This window comes from Pezoporus wallicus, unplaced genomic scaffold (genome assembly GCF_028554395.1).
Source record: "Pezoporus wallicus isolate ANWC-B61680 ecotype Strahan unplaced genomic scaffold, APGP_CSIRO_Pwel_v1 contig_4131, whole genome shotgun sequence".
Taxonomy (NCBI): domain Eukaryota; kingdom Metazoa; phylum Chordata; class Aves; order Psittaciformes; family Psittacidae; genus Pezoporus; species Pezoporus wallicus.
The window spans coordinates 3,623,537-3,649,454 of NW_026641950.1; the positions used below are offsets into that span (position 1 = coordinate 3,623,537).

The 25,918-nt window shown below is 37.6% G+C and overlaps 1 protein-coding gene across 7 annotated transcripts in view; it reads left to right on the plus strand.

Annotated features, from left to right (window-relative positions):
* The window catches only part of CUNH8orf34 (chromosome unknown C8orf34 homolog), a 161,451-nt gene that overhangs the window by 117,329 nt on the left and 18,204 nt on the right, over positions 1 to 25,918 (plus strand). For all 7 annotated transcript variants that reach the window (XM_057426125.1, XM_057426127.1, XM_057426120.1 and 4 more), the window contains 3 exons: positions 7,620 to 7,705; positions 13,347 to 13,420; positions 22,042 to 22,162. In XM_057426125.1, coding sequence (XP_057282108.1) covers positions 7,620 to 7,705; positions 13,347 to 13,420; positions 22,042 to 22,162 — 281 coding nt within the window. The remainder of the gene's footprint in view (positions 1 to 7,619; positions 7,706 to 13,346; positions 13,421 to 22,041; positions 22,163 to 25,918) is intronic.

Here is a 25,918-nt window from a genome sequence, read left to right on the forward strand (position 1 = left end):
GGCCACATGCAGAGGGTTGCAGTCAATGGCTCAATGTCCAACTGGAGGAGACTGGTAGCAAGTGGTGTCCCATAGGGCTTAGTGTTGGGACTAATCTTGTTCAATATCTTTGTCAGTGACATGGACAGTAGGATTGAGTGCGCCCTCAGCAAGTTTGCTGATGACACCAAGCTGTGTGGTTCAGTTGATACGCTGGAGGGAAGGAATGCCATCCAGAGGGACCTTGACATGCTTGTGAGGTGGACTGATGCCAACCTCATGAAGTTTAACCATGCCAAGTGCAAGGTCCTACACCTGGGTGGGAGCAATTCCAGGCACAGCTACAGGTTGGGCAGAGAAGAGATTCAGAGCAGCCCTGTGGAGAAGGACTTGGGGGTGCTGATCAATGAGAAAATGAACATGAGCTGGCAGTGTGTGCTTGCAACCCAGAAAGCCAACCATATCCTGGGCTGCACCAAAAGGAGCATGACCAGCAGGTCGAAGGAGGTGATCCTGGCCCTCTACTCTGCTCTTGTGAGACCTCACCTGGAGTACTGTGTGCAGTTCTGGTGTCCTCAATATAAAAAGGACATGGAACTGTTGGAACAAGTCCAGAGGAGGGCCACGAGGATGATCAGGGGACTGGAGCACCTCCTGTATGAAGACAGGCTGAGAAAGTTGGGGCTGTTCAGCCTGGAGAAGCAAAGGCTGCGTGGAGACCTCATAGCAGCCTTCCAGTATCTGAAGTTGGCCTACAAAGATGACAGAGAGGGATACTTCATCGGGGACTGTAGTGATAGGACAAGGGGCAATGAGTTTAAATGGGGGAAGTTCAAGTTAGATATAAGGAAGAAGCTCTTTCCTGTGGGGTGGTGAGGTACTGGAATGGGTTGTCCAAGGAAGTTGTGAATGAATGCTCCATCCCTGGCAGTGCTCAAGGCTGGGTTGGACAGAGCCTTGGGCGACGTGGTCTACTATGAGGTGTCCCTGCCCATGGCAGGGGGTTTGGAACTAGATTTTAAGGCCCTTTCCAACCTTAACCATTCTATGATTCTGTGATTATATTAACAGGCATAGTTGATACTGGAAAACTGACATTTTTTTTTGTTTCCGTACCTGTGAATACACTAAGAATTATGCTGGCACAGTTTTAACATTTTTATTTTTGTAAAAGAGATTAGTAGAACAAATGAAATAGGTCAGAAAATCCTTGCTTTGGGTTTAGATGCTGGAGAAGCTTTGGATTTTACACGAGTGGAGAGGAGTGCAGAAGTTGTGGAGACAGTAAGTCAAGGTACATGAGGTCAGAATTTGGATCAGTATGTTTGAGAGCAAAGAGTGAAATAAACTCACCATATTACAGACAAGTCATGACAAATGTTTGTAATACTTGGAGTACTGCTACTGATGTGGTGTTGAGGTTGCTAGGGAAAGGTGCAAGAAAACATTCAGTGTAACTTAAAAGCATTTGGGAGCTTTCAGGACTTCTGTTGTGTCATCTCTGTTGCTATAACTTTCCCGGAGTTACATATTTGTTCCAGGGAAATTATAATTCGGTATTACAGTGATATCAGGGAGAAATGTTAGATGTGCATGTCACATTTTAAACTGCAGAAAGGAAGCAGGTGATTTGAAAGGAAGAAAAGAAAAAAAAAGAAAATCAAACAAAACCTACCTGTCCTGTCGTCCGTCATCTGTCCTCCCCCCCCCAATAAATACAGTAAGTCCAATTTATTCTCATTTCTAGCTGAAATTCCCTTTGGTTGCCAAAGAAATGTCATCAAGTTCTATTTTTAATAAGTTTCTTTTGTGAGTAAGTTCATGATATTCATTAATCTTACAAAATGTGTATTACAGGTTTTGGTACAAATTAACTACTTCATAAAGAAATTAACTATAAATCATTGAAGTTATTTGTTAATATCTTTTCAAGAGCATAGTTAATCTACTTCGAAATGATTTAAGCAAAATCAGTGATTCAGCAAGCCAAAGTCTAGTTAATTAAGATTCTAATACAAACATGACACTACCTCTTTTTTACAGAGTTAGGAACCCTTTTTTGTGGTTGTAACCTTAAAAGCATACACTGATCTTGGGTGAACATTGAAACAGCTTTATTGCTCTTTTTGGTTAAAAGTTTAAGGATTCTTTGCTGAACTTGCGCTTACTTCTTACCATGTTTATGTAAAAGAAGTCAGCTGAGTCTTCAGCAAAGCAGATCAGGAATTTTCCAATGAAATTTATGTCCTTCAGGAAATAATGATTCACAGAAACCAAGGCATTTTACAGAAATTATTCAGATTTGACAATTTAGCTGACACAGGGCAAAGCAGAGAGAATGGCTGGAGCTGCAATTCTCAGACATGTAATTTCCCACTTCCTCCTCTTTCTATTGTCTTGGAGTCCCTGAAGGAATTTTTCTTTATTAGTAAGAAGCCAGCAGGAGCATTTGTATTGTCTTGAAATAACAGGTTTTCAGGGTTTCTTCTCAAGTGGAATTTCAAAGTTTCTATTGTTCATTTCTGGGGAACATCAGAATTTGAGCAAATTTATCCAGCTACAGATTGCTATGTTTAAAAAGATGTCCCATCCATAGTCACGTACCAGAATTTGAAGGCCAGCCATGTACACAGTAATTCTGTCACTCTTGCCTGTCGTTGTATATTTGGGGATTAAAGGAGAGTTTATCCAAAAATTATAACCCCTACCCGGATTGGATTTTTTTGTTGTTCATTTTTAGGAGAAATAGAATGGGAATTTTGTTATTTAAGTGACATATTTCTGAAAGAGCCTGTCAGAATAGTATTTATCTAAATACAAGGCAAATTTTTCTGTGAGTAAACAATCACCGTTCTCTGAAGGTGGATCTCCTCTCCTATTTAATATTTCATTGTACACAAAAAATTCCTGAAGTACTGTGCTATATAGTAGTACACAGCAATTTGTAATGCACATACACTGAATTAGTAGTCTACACAAAGAGCAAATGCTAAAGAACATATCTTTCAGTACTGGGTATCAGAAACATTTCCATGTCTTTGTTTTCAGGAACTTTATTCCTTCTCATTAGTCCCTGATGTTAGAAAGTACCTGTGCTTGTGGTTAACTGTTTTTTAATTATTTTTATGAATCTGATGTGGTCCTTGGAAGTGAGCTTTTTTTTTTCTTCTTCTCTATTAATGGTGTGAGAATGATATTCACCAGTGAACTTTATTATTGCTATTATTACTAACATTATTATAGTATTGTGCTATAACACAGAGTTTGCTTTAATTTTATTTACTGCTAATTTTAAGAATATAGTAAGCCAAGTGTTGACATAGAGGGCAATCATAGTGTATATCTATGTTTAGTGCACTAGAGTTCTTCAACAAGAATTTGTCTCGCATCTGTACTTGCAGTCATGTATACACTCAAGTATAGACATACCCATACTTGTCCTCAAAGCAGGAGTTTGTTTTACCTCTTAGAAGTCCATTTTGCTCAAGCTAAATGTGTCCACAAATTTTAAATACTGCACCAGCACTAATAGAATAATTAACATAGCAGATAAAGTCAACTTACATGGATATAATATAAAATAATTGATACGGTGACAAATATTAAAATTCTGTGGAAAACACTGCTTTGTCAGATGTTAAGTCAAGAGGAAATGTTTTCCTAATCTGAATCCTAAAGGAATCAACATGTTTTCATTTTGCTGACTTTTAGTCACTGCCATTTCTTAGAGGATACTGTGTGTGCTTATAGATTTTTCAAGGGTGTGAAAAGACCTTTTCAAAGTAATGGATGAAAAACAAAAAATCCATAATTTCAATCTTGACTCAGTTTTTCCTATTTTCTGTTTCCTTTCTTTGATGAAGCAATGTAGGACTTTATTATGCTGTGACTCATTCAAGGAGTGTAGATAAACTGGTTTTGTCCTCTTTTTGCGTATTCATAGTATCATATTTGCTGAGTGATACTGGCAGTATTACTGTGTTTCACACACAAATAAGCGTGTTTGTAGTGATAGACCTCTTATAATGCTGCTGCAACTATCCTATAGAACTTATTCAGAATGTCTTTGGTCCTGAAGTCTTAGCAGTTTTGTTGGATCAATTCCCACAGAATGCATTTTTGAGTCAAAGGAAATTGAAGTATTTGCCTGGAGGCTGTTTGTAGCTCTTGAAACTCCAGCATGTGTCTGATTGAATGTAACTGAAACAAGGGCCTCTAATCAAGACATCACACTATAAATAGAATGTATGTAGAAAAAAATGTTAGCTATTAGGTATCAGGTTTTCCAGTTTGGAAAAGCTTGACTTTTTAGATTGATTTGCAAATAAGGATGTGATCTCATATACATTCCTCTTTATATAATCTCCTTTTCCAAAACAGTGGATGAAAAGTTCCAATACAACATTTTGCTCATCATTTTACCTTTTTTTTGCTAAAAGTATTTCTATTTAATATCTGGTAACAAAGAACGAAGTCTACCTTATAGTTTACACTTCTGTGTAGAACTAGTCTGCAAAAAAGAAGTGTTGGAGATGAAAATGCTTTTGTGCTACCAGGGACCAGGTAGGTGAATCTCATAGCGTAAGCCATCCAACATTAATGATGCTTGGAGCATGGTGCAACACACTTTTTTGGAAGACATTCATATTAGAAGATACATCTTTGTATAAAGAGCTTCTAAAGCATTCAGCAGCTCTTCTAGACGTATGCTTATTTCAAATCGGTTGCTTAAGAATTTTTACATGTTTTTGTTTTACTGTGGAGTTGTCTTATGAATATGGTTACTACTGAAGGAGAAATGAGAACAGACCAAGTAACAGAATTCTTTTAGCAAGCAATAGTGTTTGTGACTTTTTTGCTGCTTGAGTCACATAGGATTCTATTCCAATATGAATCCACACATAAGAAATACATAAAGAAGTTGAAAACTGGATGTGAAAATGAGGTCTGAATATGTCAAGTATCTTATTCACCCATCCACCCACCCAGTTCACCCAGCCATTTCCTCCTACAAAAAGAAATCATATGAAATAGCTTTTCTGACTATTGAAAAGATTCTTCTTTTTTTTCATGTTTTTCATGAGGCAATGAGCCACTTAAATATATGCAATTTCTAGAATAATATGAGAGTAATTTCAGTTGTTCATGTCTGGTATGGATTTATGGAAGCTCAGAATGAGAATGTATTTTAAAACCTTGAAAAATCTAATGGGATAAAAGAAGCAGCTGCTACATCTAGAGATGATTTTTTAATTACTGCAATATAAACAGAGGGTTTTTTTTCCTTTTAATTAAACACAAATAAACTATCAACATGGCGGCAGAGAAGAGTACATCACTGCTGGTTCCTGCTATTTCATGCATAACCTTATATGCTTGAATTCATGCTTGCAGGAAACATGTATGTATACAATGAAGGACAGGTCAATTTTAATGCAAAGGCGATGTGATTTTTGAAATCTTTTTCACATGATTATTGCATTTACAGTTTGTTTCCTCCCTATTTGAATATCTTTATGATAATGGCACAAAGTTATTTGCTTCTGTTTCACTGACATCTTCAGAAGAGCCTGTTTGACAAGCAGGCTTTTAAAGAATTGTTACTAGAGCATTACAAACCAGGAATAGAGCTATAAAGGACTCATATAAGTGATTTTCAAAATTAGGTTTACAGCTTCTAAGTTTTACTTACATTGCCTTGAGGACTGTGGAAATGCCTGCTCAGGTAAGAGTCATTACAAATATACATTGAGCTTTCCATCCTAAATGAACTGTCCGAGGGGCAATAAAAGGAGATAAAGTAACTGGGGGGGGGGGGGGGGGGGGGCTTGGTTTGAGAAAGTAAAAACAAATAGATGACTTAAGATCCAAATATATTAGATAACTGTGAGAGCCATAAATTGTGAACTATAGGTAGGGCAGACATGAGGGTTCTGCTTGGTTTCAAAGGTTAATTCAAAATTTAGTGTAAAGCAGCTGCAGAAAGTGAGAATACAAAGTGAAAGGAACTTTTTTGTAAAAGATGGGTTATTTCTTTCCCCAAGGTTTTACTTCGATGCATTTTTATGATTCGTGGGCTTTGCAAAATTGGATTGCATTTTTCTTTTCTTTTCATGTCTGAATAAATTCAAGGTAAGATAACCTTGATGTAACTGGCAGTTATATTGTGTTAAGAGCTACAAACCATTTCTTCAGAGCAGGATCTGTACTAAAGATTCATAAGAGCCTGAAGAAGGATGGTAGGACTCTTGGGATATTCATTTAAAAGAACAAATACAAGGCATGTTATTGTACATTGCTGTCAAAGGCACTGCAGTCAGCTGATGCAGGGGGAAAGCCTGAAGATGAAGCCTACCATAATTACTGTGTTTGTCTTTTAAAAAATAACAAAGGAGGAGGAAATATTCTTGCATGTATTTCCCTGTGGTGGGTTAACCTTGGCTAAGGCCCAACTCCCCACCCAGCTGCTAGCTCACTTACCGCCCTTAGCAGGATGAGGGGAAAAAATAGGATGAAAAAATCTGTGGGTTGAGATAAAGACAGGATAGTTGCTTACCAGTTCATGTTGCGGGCAAAAGAGACTAGACTTGGGGAAAATTAGTTTAATTTATTGCCAAATAAAATAGATTTAAGTAATGAGAAACAGAAAGACAATCATTAAAATTACACTTTTCCTCTTGCCTTTCCTAAGCCCGACTTCACTCCAGGTCTTTCTCCCCACTCCCTGAGCAGCATAGGAGGATGGGAAGCAGCAGGTTGTGGTCATTCCGTAACAGCTTCTCTCTGTCCCTCCTTCTTCCTCACACTTTTTACCAGCTCCAGTGTGGGCTCTCCCCACGAGCTGCAGTCCTACAGGAAAAAAATCTGCTCCACTGTGGGCTCTCCATGGACCACAGACCTTCCAAGACATATCCACCTACTCTGGTGTGGATCCTCCATAGGCTGCAGTGGATATTGGCTCTGGGATGCACCTCACCGTGGTCTGCAGGGGATTATCTGCTTCGGAGTGTGGAGCATCTCCTCCTCTGACCTTGGTGCTCCCTCTGCCATTTCCCACTCTTTCTGTTCCCTGTTCTTCTGCCTGTGTGGCTTTGGTTGCTCTTCCTTAACTATGTTTTCTCCATACGGCGCCACTATTGTGGCTGAGGGGCTCAGCTGTGTCCTGCTGTGGGTCTTTTAGAGCTGGATGGAACCACCTGCATCCATCATAGGGCAGCCTCTCTCCTCACCAAGGCCACCCCTGTAGAGGTCCCTATTGACAACACCTTGACATGGACACCCAGTACTGTTTAGTTAAAATGTTTTCTGTTTAACTGTTCAGTTAAAATATTTTTGAATGTAGTAAAGGAAGCTTGCAGTTTCATATGCACATGATGCCACCAAAACTCCACCACTGCTGACGCAAGTCCTACAAAAATATATAAGCTAGGATTCAGTTGACTGGTTTTTAAAGGCTAGTTTTGGTTACTAGACAATCTGGGATGATATGATTGAACCATGGATGTTGGCTTTTCAGCAAAGCCACCATTTTAATTAGGACACTGTTGTGAGTAGGGTTTGTAGACAAAGATGACACTCTTCTGTGTCTTATCTATGGAATATGATTGCAAATGTTTTCATTCAGTTTTTCCACAATTTAGATTGCAAGGAGAGAATTTGGCAGAAAGGCCAGAAGATGTCTTCGTGGTATCTCAAACATCTGAACCAGTAGTCACAGACTCTGATGGTAAGTTGCATAAATATTTGCTGCTCATAAAAAAAAAACACCAAATGCCAACATCTTGAATTGGAGAATAGAGGTTAAGTCTGTAAAAGAAGATTAAGCACTTCCAGATAATGTTCCTTGCCATTTGAACTCAATCATTTACAATCAAATCTGTTAGAGGAGCCCCTAATATGGCTTTTGTCATGGACAATTAGCACTCCAGAATAATTCCTAGGCATATTTTGAGAGCTGCCTTAGGCCAGGAATCATTCTTAGTAGACAGTTTGTATGTTAGTGCACTATTTTGGATGTAAAATAACTTAATAGTGTAGACATGAGCTGTTCATTGCCAGTTGGCCTCCCTGTCAAGGAATGGTCTTTGAAATATTTAATTTGACACTAGAAATGCATCCACAGAATTCAAATAATATACACTAAAAATAACAAGAGTTATAGAATTTCTTCCCTGTTTTTAAACTAAGTACCAGAAATGTTTCTCTGATCAATCCAAGCACCACTGACTAGAATTAAGATACAATAAAAAGGAGTTCATAGAGTACCTCTGAAAAATATTTTTTTTCCTCATACATATTCATACATTGCGCTATTCTGCAGTCAGGACACTCAGCCTTATTTCAATTTCTGCTCAGGTTTTTGAGCAGAATAAAACCGGCTTTCCTACAAACGATTAAGTTGATGAAGGTTAACTTTATCTTAGCTGTCATTGGGATGGAGACAGAGAGGAATAGAGGTTTGGACAGAGAATCTGCAAAGATTAATGGCTCAGTCTATTGCCTTACTGGTAGGCAGAATCAATTAATTCCAGTCAATTAATTGGAGGATTTGATTTGTAGTTTTGTCTTCAGCAGCCACAGACAAGTTAGCTTTGTTGATTAATTAATGCAAAACAAATATGAACTTTTTTTTTTAATTAGCCTGCTCTCTGCTATTTAGTACTATTAGGTGTGCTATTGGGTATGACAGCAGCTTGAGCTTTCACTCCTTTCTCTTGCCTCATTTGTAAACCAATGTATGTCAGCATTAGTAACTAGTATGTCTTTAAAGATATTTTAAAGATTTTTTAACATCTTCGTCTCTGACATGAACAGAGGGATTGAGTGCGCCCTCAGCAAGTTTGCTGATGACACCAAGCTGTGTGGTTCGGTTGATAGGCTGGAGGGAAGGAATGCCATCCAGAGGGATCTTGACATGCTTGTGAGGTGGGCTGATGCCAACCTCATGAAGTTTAACCATGCCAAGTGCAAGGTCCTACACCTGGTGGGAGCAATCCCAGGCACAGCTACAGGTTGGGCAGAGAAGAGATTCAGAGCAGCCCTGCGGAGAAGAACTTGGGGGTGTTGGTTGACGAGAAAATGAACATGAGCCGGCAGTGTGTGTTTGGAGCCCAGAAAGCCAACCGTATCCTGGGCAGCATCAAAAGGAGCGTGACCAGCAGGTCAAAGGAGGTGATCGTGCCCCTCTACTCTGCTCTTATGAGACCTCACCTGGAGTATTGTGTGCAGTTCTGGTGTCCTCAACATAAAAAGGACATGGAACTGTTGGAACACGTCCAGAGAGGGGTCACAAGGATGATCAGGGGACTGGAGCACCTCCTGTATGAAGACAGGCTGAGGAGACTGGGGCTGTTCAGCCTGGAGAAGAGAAGGCTGTGTGGAGACCTCATAGCAGCCTTCCAGTATCTGAAGGGGGCCTATAGGGATGATGGGGAGGGACTCTTCATTAGAGACTGTAGTGATAGGACAAGGGGTAAGGGGTTAAAACTTGAACAGGGGAAGTTTAGATTGGATATAAGGAGGAAATTCTTTCCTGTGAGGGTGGTGAGGCACTGGAATGGGTTGCCCACGGAAGTTGTGAATGCTTCATCCCTGGCGATGTTCAAGACCAGGTTGGACAAGGCCTTGGGTGATATGGTTTAATGTGAGGTGTCCCTGCCCATGGCAGGGGGTTTGGAACTAGATGATCTTAAGGTCCTTTCCCACCCTAACTATTCTATGATTCTATGATTCAAACTAGTTTTGTGAGAATGCATGGCCTCGTGCAGCCATCCATTTGTTTTTCCTTTCATCTCCCATTGGTCACTTTATAAAAAAATTAATAGGGGATTCAGAATCTCAAACTATGATGTTCTTACTGCTTCATGAATATTGTCAGCAAGAGTGTCCCAGACTGGTGACTGCTCACAAGCCCTGTGAAAGGAAAGCAAAATTCTTTCGCTATGGGAGTAAACCCCAGGAAAGAAGGTGGTGGTGGCTTGTTTGGGATAGGTAAAGGAGCATGCAAGCATAAGATTGTTGCAGCAGAAACAAGTAGAGGGGTAAAATATCCCATAGTTCCTGAAACAATTTGTCTTTAACAGTTCATTGCCTTCCTTCCTTCTTCCTGTGTACTCTTGCTCTTGAAATGGAAATATACCAACTCTGCCATGCTATCTTCTGAAACTGTTGTCTTCAATAAAATAGTAGGCTCTTGCTAAGTGGCAGAGGCACCAGGATTAAAGAAGGTCAAACAAGCTGCTGGATTCTGTGTAATAATGAAGCTGGATCTTTCATGGTCACAGAGTGTAGAGCACAGGATTGCTCCAGCTTATGCTTCAAGATACTTTGCAGTCAGCATGGGTATAGAGAAGATGGAGAGCACTTTCCCTAAAGAACTACCTCCAATAAAATATAGGGACTAAAAGTTAGTTAGGTGGGGCAATGACATTCATGTTGTTATAAACACATCTATCTCATGTCTGTAAATATACATGAACCTCTTAGTCATATAGCTAGAATATAGTAAAACCCCTAGGGCAAAATGACTGAGGTCAGCAGTGAGGTACTGCCAATTTTTTCTGTCAAGAGGCACTCTTAGGAATATTCAGTCTTTCAAAATATCTTTTTTTTTTTTTTCCCCCTAAAATGTTGGCTAGTAATACATTTTGATTTGAAAAAAATCACAGCTGGACTTTACAAATAGGTATAGGCTAGAAACAAGCACAGAACTCGGGCAACTGCCCAGTCTTACCAATCTTTTCTATAAATACATCATATTACTTGTTTTTTGTGCATCTGATATTTATTTATAATAAATACTATGTACAAGAAGGTGATAAAAGAGACTCCTAAACATACTATTATAAAACACTAAGTAAATCAATGCATCATATTGCACTGATTTTTTTGTTTTGTCCTCTTAAGAATGTATTATATCATGAAACAGTGACTAACAGGCTTCACTTACCAGGTTTGCTTGAATTTATTTTCTGCTCTTACTTATTGGTACCAATGGCCTTACTGAAAGAAAACTATGCGTTCAGAAGTGCTGATCTAAACCATTTGTTCAAGAATATGCAAGCAAGGTGCTGATGCACAGCAAAGTGAAGGGTACGTTTCTTTAGATAATGATCTGTTTCTGGGTTTATGGGAAATTGTTAAGTTGTTAGATCTGGAGCATCTCTCTTGTGGATTTCAGATGAACTAGGTTCAGAAGTAATTGGCAACACATCTGATCTAACAGCCCGTATAAATAAACCTTAGTAAAGCAATTCCAGCTAATAAAGTCAATGTAATAGCTTATGTGAAAAGTTCATCTGCAGCATCAGGCACTATACTGACTCCACTGTCAATCTGGACCTGGTTTCAATTAACCACTATACTGATTTCCCTCTAGTATAATCCTGCAGAATTGGACAGAATTGTGTTGATCTAAGTAGTAAAAATGAGAGATGGGAATCAGGTCTCAAGATCAGAGAACACAAGATATTTTAAAGCTGCAGTTTCTTTTTACTGTCCTAAACTATACCTCTCAAAACTTTCTCTTTCCCATTGGACCACTTCACAGGAAAGAACTAAGGAAAGAATTTAATAGCTAGGTTCTTGATTTTGGTTAGAAGAAACAACTTGAATTACCACACAACAAATTTCCCCTCTAGATTCCAAGCCTGTCAGGTTTGTCTCTTGGATCAGTCCTCCATTAAGCCTTGCTCTTGTTCTGTACAGACAGATGGGGAGAATGGCTGAGGCCTGAAAAGACAGGTGCTGCAACAGGATCGATGCAGTAAAAGTCTGCATCTGTCAATCTAGTCAGTTTTTCAGCTTGGAGGGACTGAAAACACCAACTTGTGAGGCTTCTACATACTGTTTTTGGTTGGTTGTTTTTTTCTCCCTTCAAAGTGCCACTATAGTGAAAAGTTCAAAACAGGCATTTGGACATAAATGAATGGCTTGAAGTTGGAGATGTTCAATAGTAATAGGAATGTATGAAACACAAATAGTGCTATTCCAGATAGAACTGCATGGCCAGGGCAAAAAATTAAGAAGGATACAAATATGTGGGAGTTAGGGTTGAGAACTAGATGTGGGATTGGCAAAAATGTGGCATCATCTCCCACAGTTCTCTGACCACAACTTTGCATCATGGTTATATTTTCCTTCTCTGCTTTCATTTGTTTTTTGCAATGAATATGGTGTGGCATTTCAGGGCACGGACTCAAGTTAATGCAGACTCAAATCCTCTTTTGTTGTTACAAAGCCCGTTTTATCCCCTCGTTCGGTACTCCCCAACCTGCACATACACACCGCGTTCAATCTCATTAGCCCCTGTGAGACCCTCCAGGTAAACAGACCAATCACAGTGTTGCAGACCCTCTCCCATCCCCCACATCCTCCTGCCTCCATCTGAGATTCCCGCCACAACTACATCCGGGCCGGTCCTCCGGAGGCTTGCTCTTCGACCTTCCCTGTCCTTCAGCAGCCCAGCTCATCGCCCCAGGGCTTGTTAAGCACTAAGGCCTCAGAGCTCACTCCCAAAGTTCGCCTTCACTCCCCACAATATGGTAACCATAGTTACTGTACTTCAGTATAGTTTTGTCCTTATAGTAAATATAGTCTGAGATGTTTAACAAATCGGGGCACTCTGAAAACGTAAGGCTCTCCCTGCTAAGTGTCTGAATAGCCTCATAGACTAGGGAAGATCAGGGTATCTTCTTTTCTTAAACTGCTTATGAACAGCATCCAAGTGCCTAGCAGACTGTCAGGCAAAGAATGAAACTGCATAGCATGTTACTTGGAAATTGCTTTCTCTGACATAGGTACATAAATTCTGCTTTAAGTTGTTATGTATGTGTCAAAGAGGCATTCTAGGCTTCTCACCGAGTCATGTTGTTTTACAAATGTGGCAGTATGGGCTTTTAAACATTGCCTAAAGGGAGCAGAACTTCTTACTTCAAGGATTTTAACAATATTCTAATTAGCTTAACAAAATTAATTAAAAGTAATTGTGTTGATCTTGCGAAAGCTGAAGATCCACTACTCACTTTGTGTAAACAATAAACGCCATCAAGTTTTAATAGTAAAAATAATAAATAACGTACGAGACGCCCCAACATATGAGACAGCTGAAGGAAGCTTGCTTGTTATTCTAATCATGTTTGTTAGAGACACTGTGCCATATTGCATTAAGCTTATAAATTAAAATCAGGCATAAAATCAGACATAAATTAAAATCAGACATAAATGAAAACCCATTGAAGTGTAACTGAAAAGCTGTGCATTTACTGTAGCCACATTTACCTTCCCAGCAGTTAATTTATAGGCATTTTATTTTCAAAGTGGCTATGCTTACTTAATTAGAATGATTTACTTCTACCTCTTTGGAACAGCTCAAGCACCCGGGGCTGAAACACTTACAGAAGATATTGATGAATTTCAGAATGTCTCTCAAGTGGCAGGATCTGTGAGTATCTTCCCTTATGGATAATTCTATAATTTTTCCATTTAGTTTGATAAAAAAAGAAAATAGATTTTTGCATAAAGACAAAAAGTTGTGTGTGGCAGCACTGTCATCCTGGAGAAAACTTGATTTACCTGACCCTTCTGAATCTTCAGTTCTCTGTTGTTTTTTTTTTATATTTTTTTTATATTTTATATTTTTTTTTTTGATATTTTGAAAGAAATTATTATACTCTCATATAAAAGCATACGTTGTGTGACTTACATGTATAGCTTCCGTTGAAAGTGCAGTCATTTTATACTATGTCTGATTGTTCTTAAACGTTAGTCAAATATCTGTTTTACCAGACAGTATTCGATTTTACAAAATAAGAGAACAAAAAATTTCAAGCTCTACATTTCAGTATGAAATACAATTATAGTATCTGAATTTAGCTTTTTGGTAACATTTGCTTGGAAATTAATAAATGGCAGGTACCTATTTAAAACATATGGCTAATTTATGTATCTTTAAAGAGTGCAATATTCTGCTTGGTAAAGTTTTCATCAGTTCTGTTATTTTGAAATAATTTAAGAAAATATTTGCAGGTTGCACAAAAATATAACCAGCAATAAAATAATTTTTGAAAAATAATACAATCAGAATTTTGGCACTAGTTGTATTTCATCATAATTTGTATATAGGTTAAAGAACGGATTCCTTTTTTTTCTAAGGCAAATAAGCTGACAATAATTGTTTGGTTTTGCAGAATTTTAGATAGCTGTAAAAGGACACATTAATTCCTGTTCAACCCTAGCAAGAGTGGTTTATAGCACACTTTAGTGTTGATAAAGTCAGTCAAAAGAAGGGCTCAGTATTTGTTAGCTAAGGAGAGAAGGGCGGTGTTAAAGAAAAAAGCAATAATGCAGACTGATCCAGCAGTCTTTCAGGCAGCTGATTAACTACTAATAATAACACTGATCATATAGTATTTCTAACCAGAGTTATCAGAGCAGTTGGCAGACAATTGAATTCCAGATCAATTCCTAAAGCTTTCTGAGATTTTGGAGTGCAAGTACCTGACAGAGCATTTACAGATACTAGGCAAAAGGAGTAAGGAGCAGAACTTCAGTTGCCATCGCTGTGAGCTTCTTTCTCAAATCTTTCTGCTTCACACTGGTGAACAGAGAGGTATAATAAATTTTGCAGCAGTTTCTAAACCCACGTTTCTCTTATTGATTTGTACCTGCCGCTACCGGCTTTGATTTATCACAGACGTACAGCATAGGGAGTTAGCAACAAATAAATTGAATTGCACAGAAAAAAATAAAAGATGCAAGGAAAACAAAAGATCATTATGCTATTAGCAAAATCTTGCTACATAAATGTGCAGCCTTCAGCTAACTACTTTTAGATACATGTTCTGTGTGTGCATGCTTTGAAATATACTCTGCTAGTTCTAGACATTGGTGAGGTTGCCTGGAGCAGTAGGCTGCCAGAGGCAGCAAAGTTGCGTGGCCTGACTCCCTGAAAGCCACACTGGCTACTGTTACTGCCAGCGCTGCAAAGAGATGGCCAGAAAAGCAGATACAGCTATTGCTCTGCCCACACAACCTCTCCCTAAGTTAAAGGCTGCTAGCTTGTTTCCTGAGCTCTTGGAAAATTCCTTTGCCTAAGTTTCTAAGGAGCCATAAGCCAGTAACTGTTAGTTCAGCAGCTTTGGGTTGTTTCCTGCATTTTGTATCTTACAACTCTTGCTTAAATGATGCATAGCTGATTGTGTACTCTTATATCTTTAAAGTGTCTTGTTATCCAGAATAAGATTCAGCTATCCAACACTGTATTTGTCTGCAACTCTCTCTTCAAAAAGGAAAAAATGATTCAACCACTGTTGTTAGTTTCCTTGTAGGGCTCTGAAGGAATAGAGATATGTTCCATTGTCCCTAATAACTTCCAGTGAGACTCATTCTTTGACGATCTTGACATATAAAATACAGAGGTGAAACTGAGGTTTCCCATAGGAAGGCTATGAAGATCCTTTGAAACAGAAATACGGCTGTAAAATTACTTCAGAAATTGGTACCAAAATACGTTTTCGTGACTGGAGTGATTTTCAGCTATGAGATACTATATGAGACGGAAGATGAGGCGAGAATAGAATAGCTATGATGTTGATCAGACATTTCGCATAAACTGGACAAATTGGTTCATGGCATTCACTCAAATGCACATATCACATGTAAAAATTCCTGATCCGGTTCAGGGTATGCTATCTTTAATATTGATACTGCATTCCAATGGGGTAATTTGAGTCTGTTGCTAATTAAATGTGTCATTATCATAAATTTCCCTGTACTCATGTATTTGACAAATTTTCCTTTAAAGTGCTTCAGCATTCAAACAAGTGTTTTGAGAAAAACAGTGGGATACACCAGCAAGAATTATGTATGAGGATGTTTAGAAAAGAGTTGTGTGGGTTCTTGTTTCATGTCTCGTGTATGTCCCCATATAAAATCTTTGATGTGGAGACTAAAGCAATCTGGACACTGGTACCGAGAAGAGATAGGCCATATCTATGTCTCTAACATGGTTCATGTAATTTATACTGTGGGTACATTATGATTTTCTTGTAACACTGTGTATATTTACTGTTCTGTTTCTGACTAACCTAGAAGGTTTTGTAGTTAGACCTTTTTCTTTAACCCTTTTTTAATAGCTTATTTTGATATGCTTTATTTTTCACAGAGAATTGCTATTTGAAAGATAGAGAAGTTACATTTTCAGTGCTGCATAATCCCAAACAGGGTGTACTGAATTAATAAAGGAGTAAAGCTAGCAAAACCCAGTTTGAAGTGTTTACAGGGATCAGCACTCTTCCCAAGTGTTTTGCAAGGATTAAAAGTGGAAGCAAGCATTCAAAATATCCTTAGAGATCCCAGTTTACTGCAGGGCTCCTTTTCTGACAAATATTTAACGTAACAAAAAGTGCTAAGCAAAATGCCAATCTTTTTCTTGAGATTTTTGCAGTGGGTGAACATGGAGTCCTGTTTTACTTTGTGTTTCTGTAAATGAATTTTATAAATATTTGGCTAGCGAGCTTTAAGATAATGTTGATGTGATATTAGGAACAAATTAAGTTGGCTGGGATTCTGACAGAAATAGAAAAGTAAAGTACATGGGGAAATTACTAAATTTACAGTCTAACAGAAAGAAAGGGCATGTGCACTGGGCAATTCACATTGAGTAAACTATGCTTTCCCTCTGAGTTGCTTCTTTTACCACCTGGATCTAGCAGGACTCATGGTTACTGTTTTTTTAATGTGAATATTTGCATTCACTCATCTTGCCTTGCCTGTGCGCATAAAAAGGTATATTTTTCCTTGCAAATTATCCATGTAAGTCAAACCAATCCAAGTGTAACAGAAACTGGAAAAAAAAAATTGCTCAACTGCAAAAAGCATTTCTGCATGAATTTGCCTTGAATTTTTGCGCTTTATTGCGGTGGGAAAAGTACTGTAATGAATTCTTTTATGAAGGTGGTTTTTTTTTTAAATAAATTTTCTCCTGTTTTCCCTGCTGCTTTGGAATTTTTCAATTGCTTTCCTAGAAGGAATACACACGTGGATTTTCTCTGATAAACACAAACATTCCTTAATGGTAATTCAATTTATTAAATGACTTCAGTGTCAATGCATGGTAAAAAAAAATAATCTTTTAATTCTTACTATCAATAAATGTTGACTAGAGTGCTTCCAAGGAGACCTCTCATCAGGCGGACAGGAGGGGAGATGTCTTTTGAAGTAAAAACACTCTTATTTGAAAATATTTAATCCCTTAAAATGTAATTTTAAATTGAAATAATTTTCAGAATTTTTAAATAATAGATGGAAAAAAACATGAAAAACAACAACATAAAAAAATCAATGAATGCCTTGTTTTTACCTCTTTAAAATTTTAGTTGTTGGGTATGACATATTCAAAAATATTAGTCCAAATAACAGCAAGCAAAACAAGACCGAAGCTTAGAAAAAAATTATACTAGTTACACTTCAGAAATTAAAACAAATGTGTTACCAAGTTGCCCACATATTTTCTCCTTCCTTCTTGTCTATAAACACAAAAACTGTGTGTAAGTTAATTCAAACTACCATTTTTTAGTGTGAGGTTTAGCATAAAATGTGCTGGCTGACTGCCATGGGAAGCAAAAGGCTTGTAATTTCAATTACATGGCATTTCAAGTAGAACAGGCCCTAATGTGGTAGGTGGGGATTAGAGGTGGCTGCCAATATTGCCTCAGAGCTTTGAGGTTTATTATTTTTACAGTACCAAAACCCCCTGTTGACTCCCTCACCGTATGTCCTTGAACAGACTATGGAAGCTGCAAGAGTAAGTATGTGATGAATTCTCGTAGCAAATGCATGTTGTATGGAGAATCTTCAAACAAAATATTGCACAAAAAGTTCCATTGCATGAATAACACCTGTCTTTGCCAGCTGTTTTGTCAGAACAGAAGGTACACCTGCAAACAGATTGTTCAATAATGGAAATGGTTTTTTTTTTGCATTTGGAGGGATCTCTGTCATGTATCTAATTAAGGTGTCTAAGTTATTCTGCAAAGGATTTGTAGGTTACACATAGAAAGCCAGGCATGGTAATCTTTCTTACAGTATTATCTCCTGGAGTTACCAATAAAATTTGCAGTTGATTAGAAAAACTATGTAGAAGAAATAGTTCAATCAAAATGCATTGCATATATTTAGAGCTTGTCAAGAACAACTAATTAATTTGGTTTCCTCTCCTTTTCCTGATTTCATTGTGATTATACAATTCAGTTTTTAAGCACTTCTCTTGTGAAGTGGGAACTGTTCCCATACCTGAAAAGAGATTTTGTGTATGTTCATGAACACATATTTGAGTACCTGGTTAGTTTTATTCTGAGGTAGGCCAAAATGACACAGAAATATGATGCTGTGCTGTTTATTAACACTTTTTATGGTCAGCAAAAAGGAGTAATTTATTTGCTAACAAGCACTTGATTTCCAGGTCATGCTGTAGGTAATTTGGAGGACTTCCTCTTGGCCTTACGTATTCTGAAATGTTGCACCTCTGTAGAACTCCTCAGGTCTCAGTAAGTTTACATAGCCCACACCAAGTCAGCTCGATAGAGAGATCAAGACATTCACATCTGCACATGGCATTCACATTTTTTAGAGGTACAAGCCAAACTAATGTATACTGGCTAACACTGTGCTGCAGATTGAATGATCTTGGAAATATTCTTATTAATGACCTCCTTAGTTGTAGTTCTGTTCCACTGTGGCACTCCCAGTAAGTGGTGGTATTTTCCAGAAGTTCAGGGACCCAGTGATGAGAGTTTACCTTTAGTTTTATTGTTTGTAACTTTTTATTTTAGCAGTAATTTGGCTAAGTGTTCTAAGTAAAAATAGCATCCATGAATGTATTGTATGTGGAGAAATTACAATGATATGTAAAGAAAACCCCTTAGGAAATAGTTGACAAATATATCCTAAGGGCTTTGTTTGAACATATTTCTGGTACAAAGAGATATTGCCTCACCTTCCAAGTTTGAAGGTGATGAACAGGGCCCAGAGCTGTTTCTGCACGTTTGAAAGACAAGGATGTCATTCAGTAACATCTTCATATTTAGATCTGGTTAATCTTGTTATGCCATCCATAAATTTTGTGCTAATGTTTAGAAACCTTAATGAACAATCCAGGGCAACTGTAGTTTGGACATACTCCATACATATAGATGTTATATTTTTCAGTCTACTATCATCACTGAAGTCCGAGTTAACTGATGTTGTTTTATCTCCGCGATTCGTGGCCAGTAGAGAAAGGATAGGTTTTGGCAAAGTGGAATAAGAAGGTTTAAATACATGACTTGCAAGGCTGAATCTCTTAAGTGACATATCTGAACTGCTGCCGTGCATCCAGTGGAGAGAAGGGGCTCCAGTGAATCCTGCTAGAGCTGTACAAAATAATTTATCCTCACATTTGAACTGGCATGTTTCCAAAGCCTCCTTGATAACATCCCCTACTTTCAGCTTGTATTTGTCTGTGAGGAATAAGACTGCTGCCTTAATTGAGTACTGGACGCACTGAGGACATCTGTCTGTGTTTGTGTATTATTCATTTAGATGAACTCATAGTCTCAAAATGTTAATAAATATTTTTATGTACAGAATTATTTAGATATAGAGAAAAAAAAAAAAACGAACATTACCTGATCCTACATCCAAAAATGTTGTTGGTTATAGCCCTGAAATATCTAGCTTCAGAGAAGGAATGAAGAATGGTTACACTATGGTTTTAATGTCTTAATAAATTCTTGTACATTTTTTTTCCCCTGAGCATTGTTATTTTCTATAAAGTGAGTGTTTAATTGGAAGGCACAATTATAAGCACATAACATCACAAAATTAAATTGCTAATATTAAGTATTCAGTTTTCCATAACTAGTACTGCACTATTGTTCTGGTCTTTTATGAAGCAATTGCCTGACAAAATGCCATAAGCCTTTGAAAAATAGAGAATAAAACAGAAAAATGCACAGGAAGAGTTATAAAATTTGAGGAAAAAATTAATCCAAAGTTACCTCATTAATTCCACAGGGTGTTGGAACTGTACCTCTGAAAGGGAGTTTGAATATATAACAATAGGTAATGCATATATGTAAATGTATTTGGTTTAAACCGTATACAAGATTAATATTTATTCCTAGAAAGAATACCTGTCCTAGATACAGAATTGAACACAAACTCTGTATGTCTTTGTAGCTGTGGGTTAACACAATGAAGGCAGACACAATTATTTATTAAATGCATATATGTTCCTGCCTTTGTGTAAGTGCTTATACACAGGCATATCTGTGTGTCCTACATGCACTTATATAAGATTTTAAAACCTGTATTGAAACATACAAAGGTACTGCTGATGTTTGATGATCTTTGTGAATTGGAGTCTCCTAATTGGAAGTGATTTAATTTAAACATTACTTAGGTCTTTATAAACATCTGGAGCACTATAATGATGACTACAGTTGAATAATTTTTCTCCATTTATCTTTGAATCTACTGCAGGCAGTAGACAGCTGCCTTTACTTAGACAGTTGTCTTAGTTGTATATGTCTTACATGATTACTGTGCATAAAAGAAAAAAGTGCATTAGAGGGAAAAGCAGAATTGTAAGAAACAGTAGAGGTTTGTAGAAGAGAAAGAGAGAAAGTTCTCTATTTAATTTCCAGAAAATACAACATGGAGAGTGCAACGCTTTCATCAGGCTAACATTTGGAATCCTGTGTTTTTAGGAGGTTAGGGAGTTAATGAAAATCCATAGTAATTTCCTTATGGTAAACTTGAATAGTCCAACTAAAGAATATCAGATCACTTTAGTGTTCAATTATTACCATAGACCACTGACTAGTTTTTGTTCCATATTTCATCAGAACTGTGCTTGTGCATGAAATTGTACATTCAAAAGGATTAATCCTTTTAAAGTACCACCTTGTTCAGAAGCTATCAGCAGCCGCCCACATGTCTGCAGGTGCTACAATTCCAGCCTGGCACGCTGTGGAGCAGCAGAGCCCTGTATGCTTTCTGTGATCGGGTCACCAGTTTGGGTCTCCCTTCTCTGCTCAATCATTCTTCTCCATGAAATTATGTCAGCTTAATGTCTTTGAATCCATGCCCCCTCTCTAAATTTGTTTGATATTTACTGAAAGATTAAAAAATCAGAAAGAGATGAATGACAGTGAGACCATTGCATAAGTCTTGCTTCTTCAGGAAATCAAAAAAAAACCCATTAGACTATTGATGAAATGTTTTAGTGAGGCAATATTGTATGATTTACTTCAGATAGGCTGTTAAAAATGCTTTAGTTAATGTTTTTGCTTGTTTTTATGACCAAGTCTTGCATACTCAGACATATATTTTTTTTGTGTATCTGTCTCAAGCATTAAAAAAATTATTAAGTTTATGTCATAGTATATTTTTAAATAATTTCCTGAAACTGTATTGAGTGGATTCCAGAAAATGCAGATGATTTTGAATACCACAGCATCCAATAATGAAGTATCTGGGGAGGTGGTCTGTTTGCTGGCATCCCTTCCAAACTGCTGTGTCACCTGGATGATTTAGTTGCTGTTCCTGAAAGGGATACTTCTTGCAGTGATAAAAAAGCACTGGCAATTTTGATTAGGAAATTCTGTGATATTCCCAGAAGTGCTGCTTTGCAAAGATATGGTGCCAAATGTTATGGTAATTTAAAGTAAATGCAACCCCCACTAAGTAACTGGAACTGCGCAGAATGTAAATCATTGAAGAATTTGTCCTGTTATGTTGTCTCAGCATGGAACAAAAGCTTGTGTAAAGGTATATATTTGAATTACTTTAGAACTGTTGATTTTAAGTAATGCCTCTGATTTATGTTATTTAAGGTAAGACAGGATATTTTGTAACATTTTGCATAAAATGTTATGTATTCTACATAAAAAGCACCAGATTCACTCTTCTTAAAAAAAAAAGACAAAATGTATTGGTTTTGTTTTTTTTTCTTTTATTGCTTCACATGTAAACGAGAAACTAGATTAAAGGTATTCCCTTTTCCTTTTTTTTCTGTTTAAGTCTCATACGGTTTGGACCCTGGATGCCATGGTTGCCAGACCAGGGGGTTCCCCAAGGCAGAAACTCTTAAAGGATGCCTTAGCAGCAAAAGAACTTCAGACCATGGAAAAACACCTAGCTGGTATGTATGATAGCAACGGATTGTAAAACACCTATCAGTACTCAGCCAGCTAGCTTTGCCAGTATTATAGATGAAGAAAAATATGATCTGTCTCTCATGTTGATGAAAACAGATAAAAACTTTAAACTTCTTCTTTTTTCATTGAGGAGAAAGAGCACAGTTATGTTTGTAGATATAATGATCTTTGCTGTAATTACAGTAAATACAGTAATTAACCAGTAATTAAGCTGTGTTAAATATAGTGCAGTCTGACAGCTCAGTACTGCACCTATTTATTTGTTTTCACATTTCACCAAGGCTTACGTAATAAGGAAGATGCTTTACCTACAGTTAAGAAACCTTTAGAAAAGGCTGCAGTGAGCCTTTAGCTTGAGAACAGATTGCTTTGCATTGAAAGCTTACCTTGTTCATGAGACCTCTAGCTCAGTGAAGTCTGTTAACTTGCATGCAGTGGAACATCTGCAACATCTTTGATGGGGCAACCATTTCTAAAAAGTCATACAAGCCCCCCATTTTTTTTTGGTGAAAATATGTTTCAGAGCTCTGTAAAAATTAATGAGGGATATCCTAGGATTTATTGCATTTGTTTTTATTTGTAATCAATATTTGCTATCTTCAGCTTTAGTTTTAAGGTCCTGTATTAATGCATGTTGTTTGTCATTGTTCTGGTTTTAGCTGCAACAGTTATTTTTCTCTTCCCTAGCAGCTGGTGCAGTGCTTGTTTGGCTTTAGTCTGAGAGCAGTGCTGATAGCACACTGATGTTTTAGTTGTTGCTGAGCAGCACTTGTCCCCATCAAGGACTTTTCAGTCTCTCATGCTCTGCCAGTGAAGAGGGGCACAAGAAGCTGAGAGGAAGCAAAGACAGGACACCTGACCCTAACTAGCCAAAGGGGCACTCCATACCACAGCATGTAATGGCCGGTATAGAGACTGTGGGAGAGTTACTCATAAAGCCCAGATCACTGCTGGGGTCGGGCTGGGTATCGGTCAGTGGGTGGTGAGCAATTGCATTATGTGTCACTTGTGTTTATTGTTTTTAACCCTTTCCCATTTTAGTTTTATATTCTTTCCCCTTGTTATTTCTCTTACCATTATCATTATTATTAGTAGTAGTATTTTTATATTATACTTTGCTCTAATCTCAACACATGGGGTTTACATTCTTTCAGTTCTCTGCCCCAGCCCACCCAGAGAGGGGGTGGGAAAGGAGGGGTGAGCAAACAGCTGTGTGGTTCTGAGTTACCAGCTGGGCTTAAACCACTACAGTCGCATGGTGAAATCTGGGTTTCGTAGGCCAAGTATATGAAAAGTAATGCAGAACTGGAACATGAAGACAGCATATGTAAAGTGGAGGGAGAAATGAAATTTACCTGACCTGAATCTAAATTCAGGTCACTTAGAGAGTGAGATAGGGAACTTAACCACTTTCAGTGTGATTTTCTAAAAGACTTTGGACATTAATCCTATCAATAGTACTGGAGCGAAAGGCTTGGGAGTTGTATCCTCTTTAGGAGAGGAACAGCTGTTGTACTTCTGCCTAGGGGCTGCTGGAGCTGAAGTCAAAGCAGAAGACAAATCTGTGAACACATTTAAGGAAGATCTTCAGAAAAAAATTTCCTTGCAGTGGAACAACAACTAAAATTTATTCTGTCTGCAAATGCAGATGTTTTTAGATGTTTTTGTTTCTGACAACAGAAACAGGTTTTTTTTTGACAGGTTCAAGTCACTGTGACTATTAAAGTCACTGCCAAACTAGATTGAAATTCCATGGTCCCTGTCTCCAAGTTGGAACTTCCAGGAAGCTCTAGTGAGAACCAGGAAACCAGCAGGCCAAGCTGTTTTCATCAGGTTTCTGCGGTACAGCAGGGACCTAAGTACCACAGGGGCCTCTGCCACTGAAGTAGCACTTACCTTCCTTTGCGTTGCTGCAGTTGTCACCCAGGAGAGGTCTGGTGAAGAACTCCCTACTTTCATTTATGTCCTAGCTGGTCACATTTCCATGGTTGTTCTTGTATGCAGTGTGTTCTGAAAGATGCAGTTCCTTTAGATCTCCCTTGACATAGCTGACAGTAATAACTACCATATTCCAGGATATGGAATTTTAAATACTTAATTGACCGTAAGCTACATTCACTTAGTCTCTGCAATTCAGCCTGTTGTTTTGTGACCTACAAGGTCTTCTCTCACACATCAATGTTGCTGTTGTCGTTTGACTTCGGGCACATTATTTCAGTAATGCTGTAACATGGGGTTCAGTCGTTCTACCATTCAGTAATTTTTGTCTGCCTGAGAAATTTACAAGAAAGCAGCCCAGTTATTAGACTTTGGACTCTTTTATTCCTAATAATTCATGTCCTATTATAGCACTAGTGCTGCTTGAGACAATTATTCTCCTCACAGACAAGCATAACATAATTTTCATGAAAAATCAGCTCAGAAGACCTCAGATAATAATGCCGTGGTTTTGCTTAACCTTATTTGTCTCATACATTTGCAAAAGTTCAAGTGTCTCTGATATCAGCAAGTCTCTTGTTTAAGTTCTCTTACCAAGTGCACTGGAACCTATTAATTCTACTGAAATGACTGCCTATCCAGGCATTTAGGTGCCTGAATTATGATTTGGATTACTTGTGTAATGATGAAATGTAGTCTCCTGTCTCAGATACATCTTCTTAAGGAGCCTGGCTTTCTCTTAAGGTATACATGCTGGATAAAATTTATTCCTAACATAAGGAGCAATTTGGTGCCTGTGCCTAAACTGGGGACTAGCACCAATTGCCAGCAACAGCCTCAGTACAAAATCAGGTATTGAAGAAATTAGTTTTCTTTTCCTTCTCTACATATGGTTTTTAATACTTCTGTCTAAGATCCAGCCTCCTGTGTTACTGTGGCTGCTTTATATCACACACAAGGTGTGGATATATTTTTTTTGGTAGTTAATTCCAGTATCTTCTAATTTGGTTTGTTGCACTGATTCTGGGGTCATTGGATAATTCTGGAATATGTTTTATCACAAGAAGAGCTGTTAAATACATAAACAGTTTATAAGTACCTTAATGAATCACATCCTTGTACTGGTATTCCTGATATGAAAGTAAAATGCCTTTGTGTTGCTCTGTTGTCTGCATTTTGTTTTCCTTTAAATCACATTAACAAGGGATTTAAGAAATCCCAAGTTGTAATTCAATTCTGGTATTTACTATGTATCAGATAATACTGTAAAGGTATTCTTTCTGGTTGAAAAGCTGATACTGAAGCAAAATCAAATAGAGGATGTGTGCTGAATAAAATTGAATAATTATGCTATGGAAACGTTGATTTTATGTGGAGAAATGATTAGGAGAGTTGGTTTATCTTTGGGCTTGATTACTATATGGAATTATGAAAACATGAGCCAAAATAAAATGTTTATTTAACTCTTATGAAATCATTCAATATTCATATAATTTCTTAGCATACTGAATCATCATGAGAAACTTAAAGGTCTGTAATTTTGGAAAGAGATAGGCTAAGCTGAATATTTAAAAGAACATATTCCTCATTGGGTTTAAATCAGATAACCAATATTGTAAATTATTGGCCCTTGAATATTTGCCAGACATCTTACAAGTTCCAAAGTGATGTGTATTGATTTTTTTTAAAAGCATAATGGAGGAGTACTTCAAGACATAATTATTTCAAAATGAAAATAATTTTAAGAGGTCAGCAAGGTAACAATTAGAAATGTTCTTAACTATGTGCTAGAAACAATGACT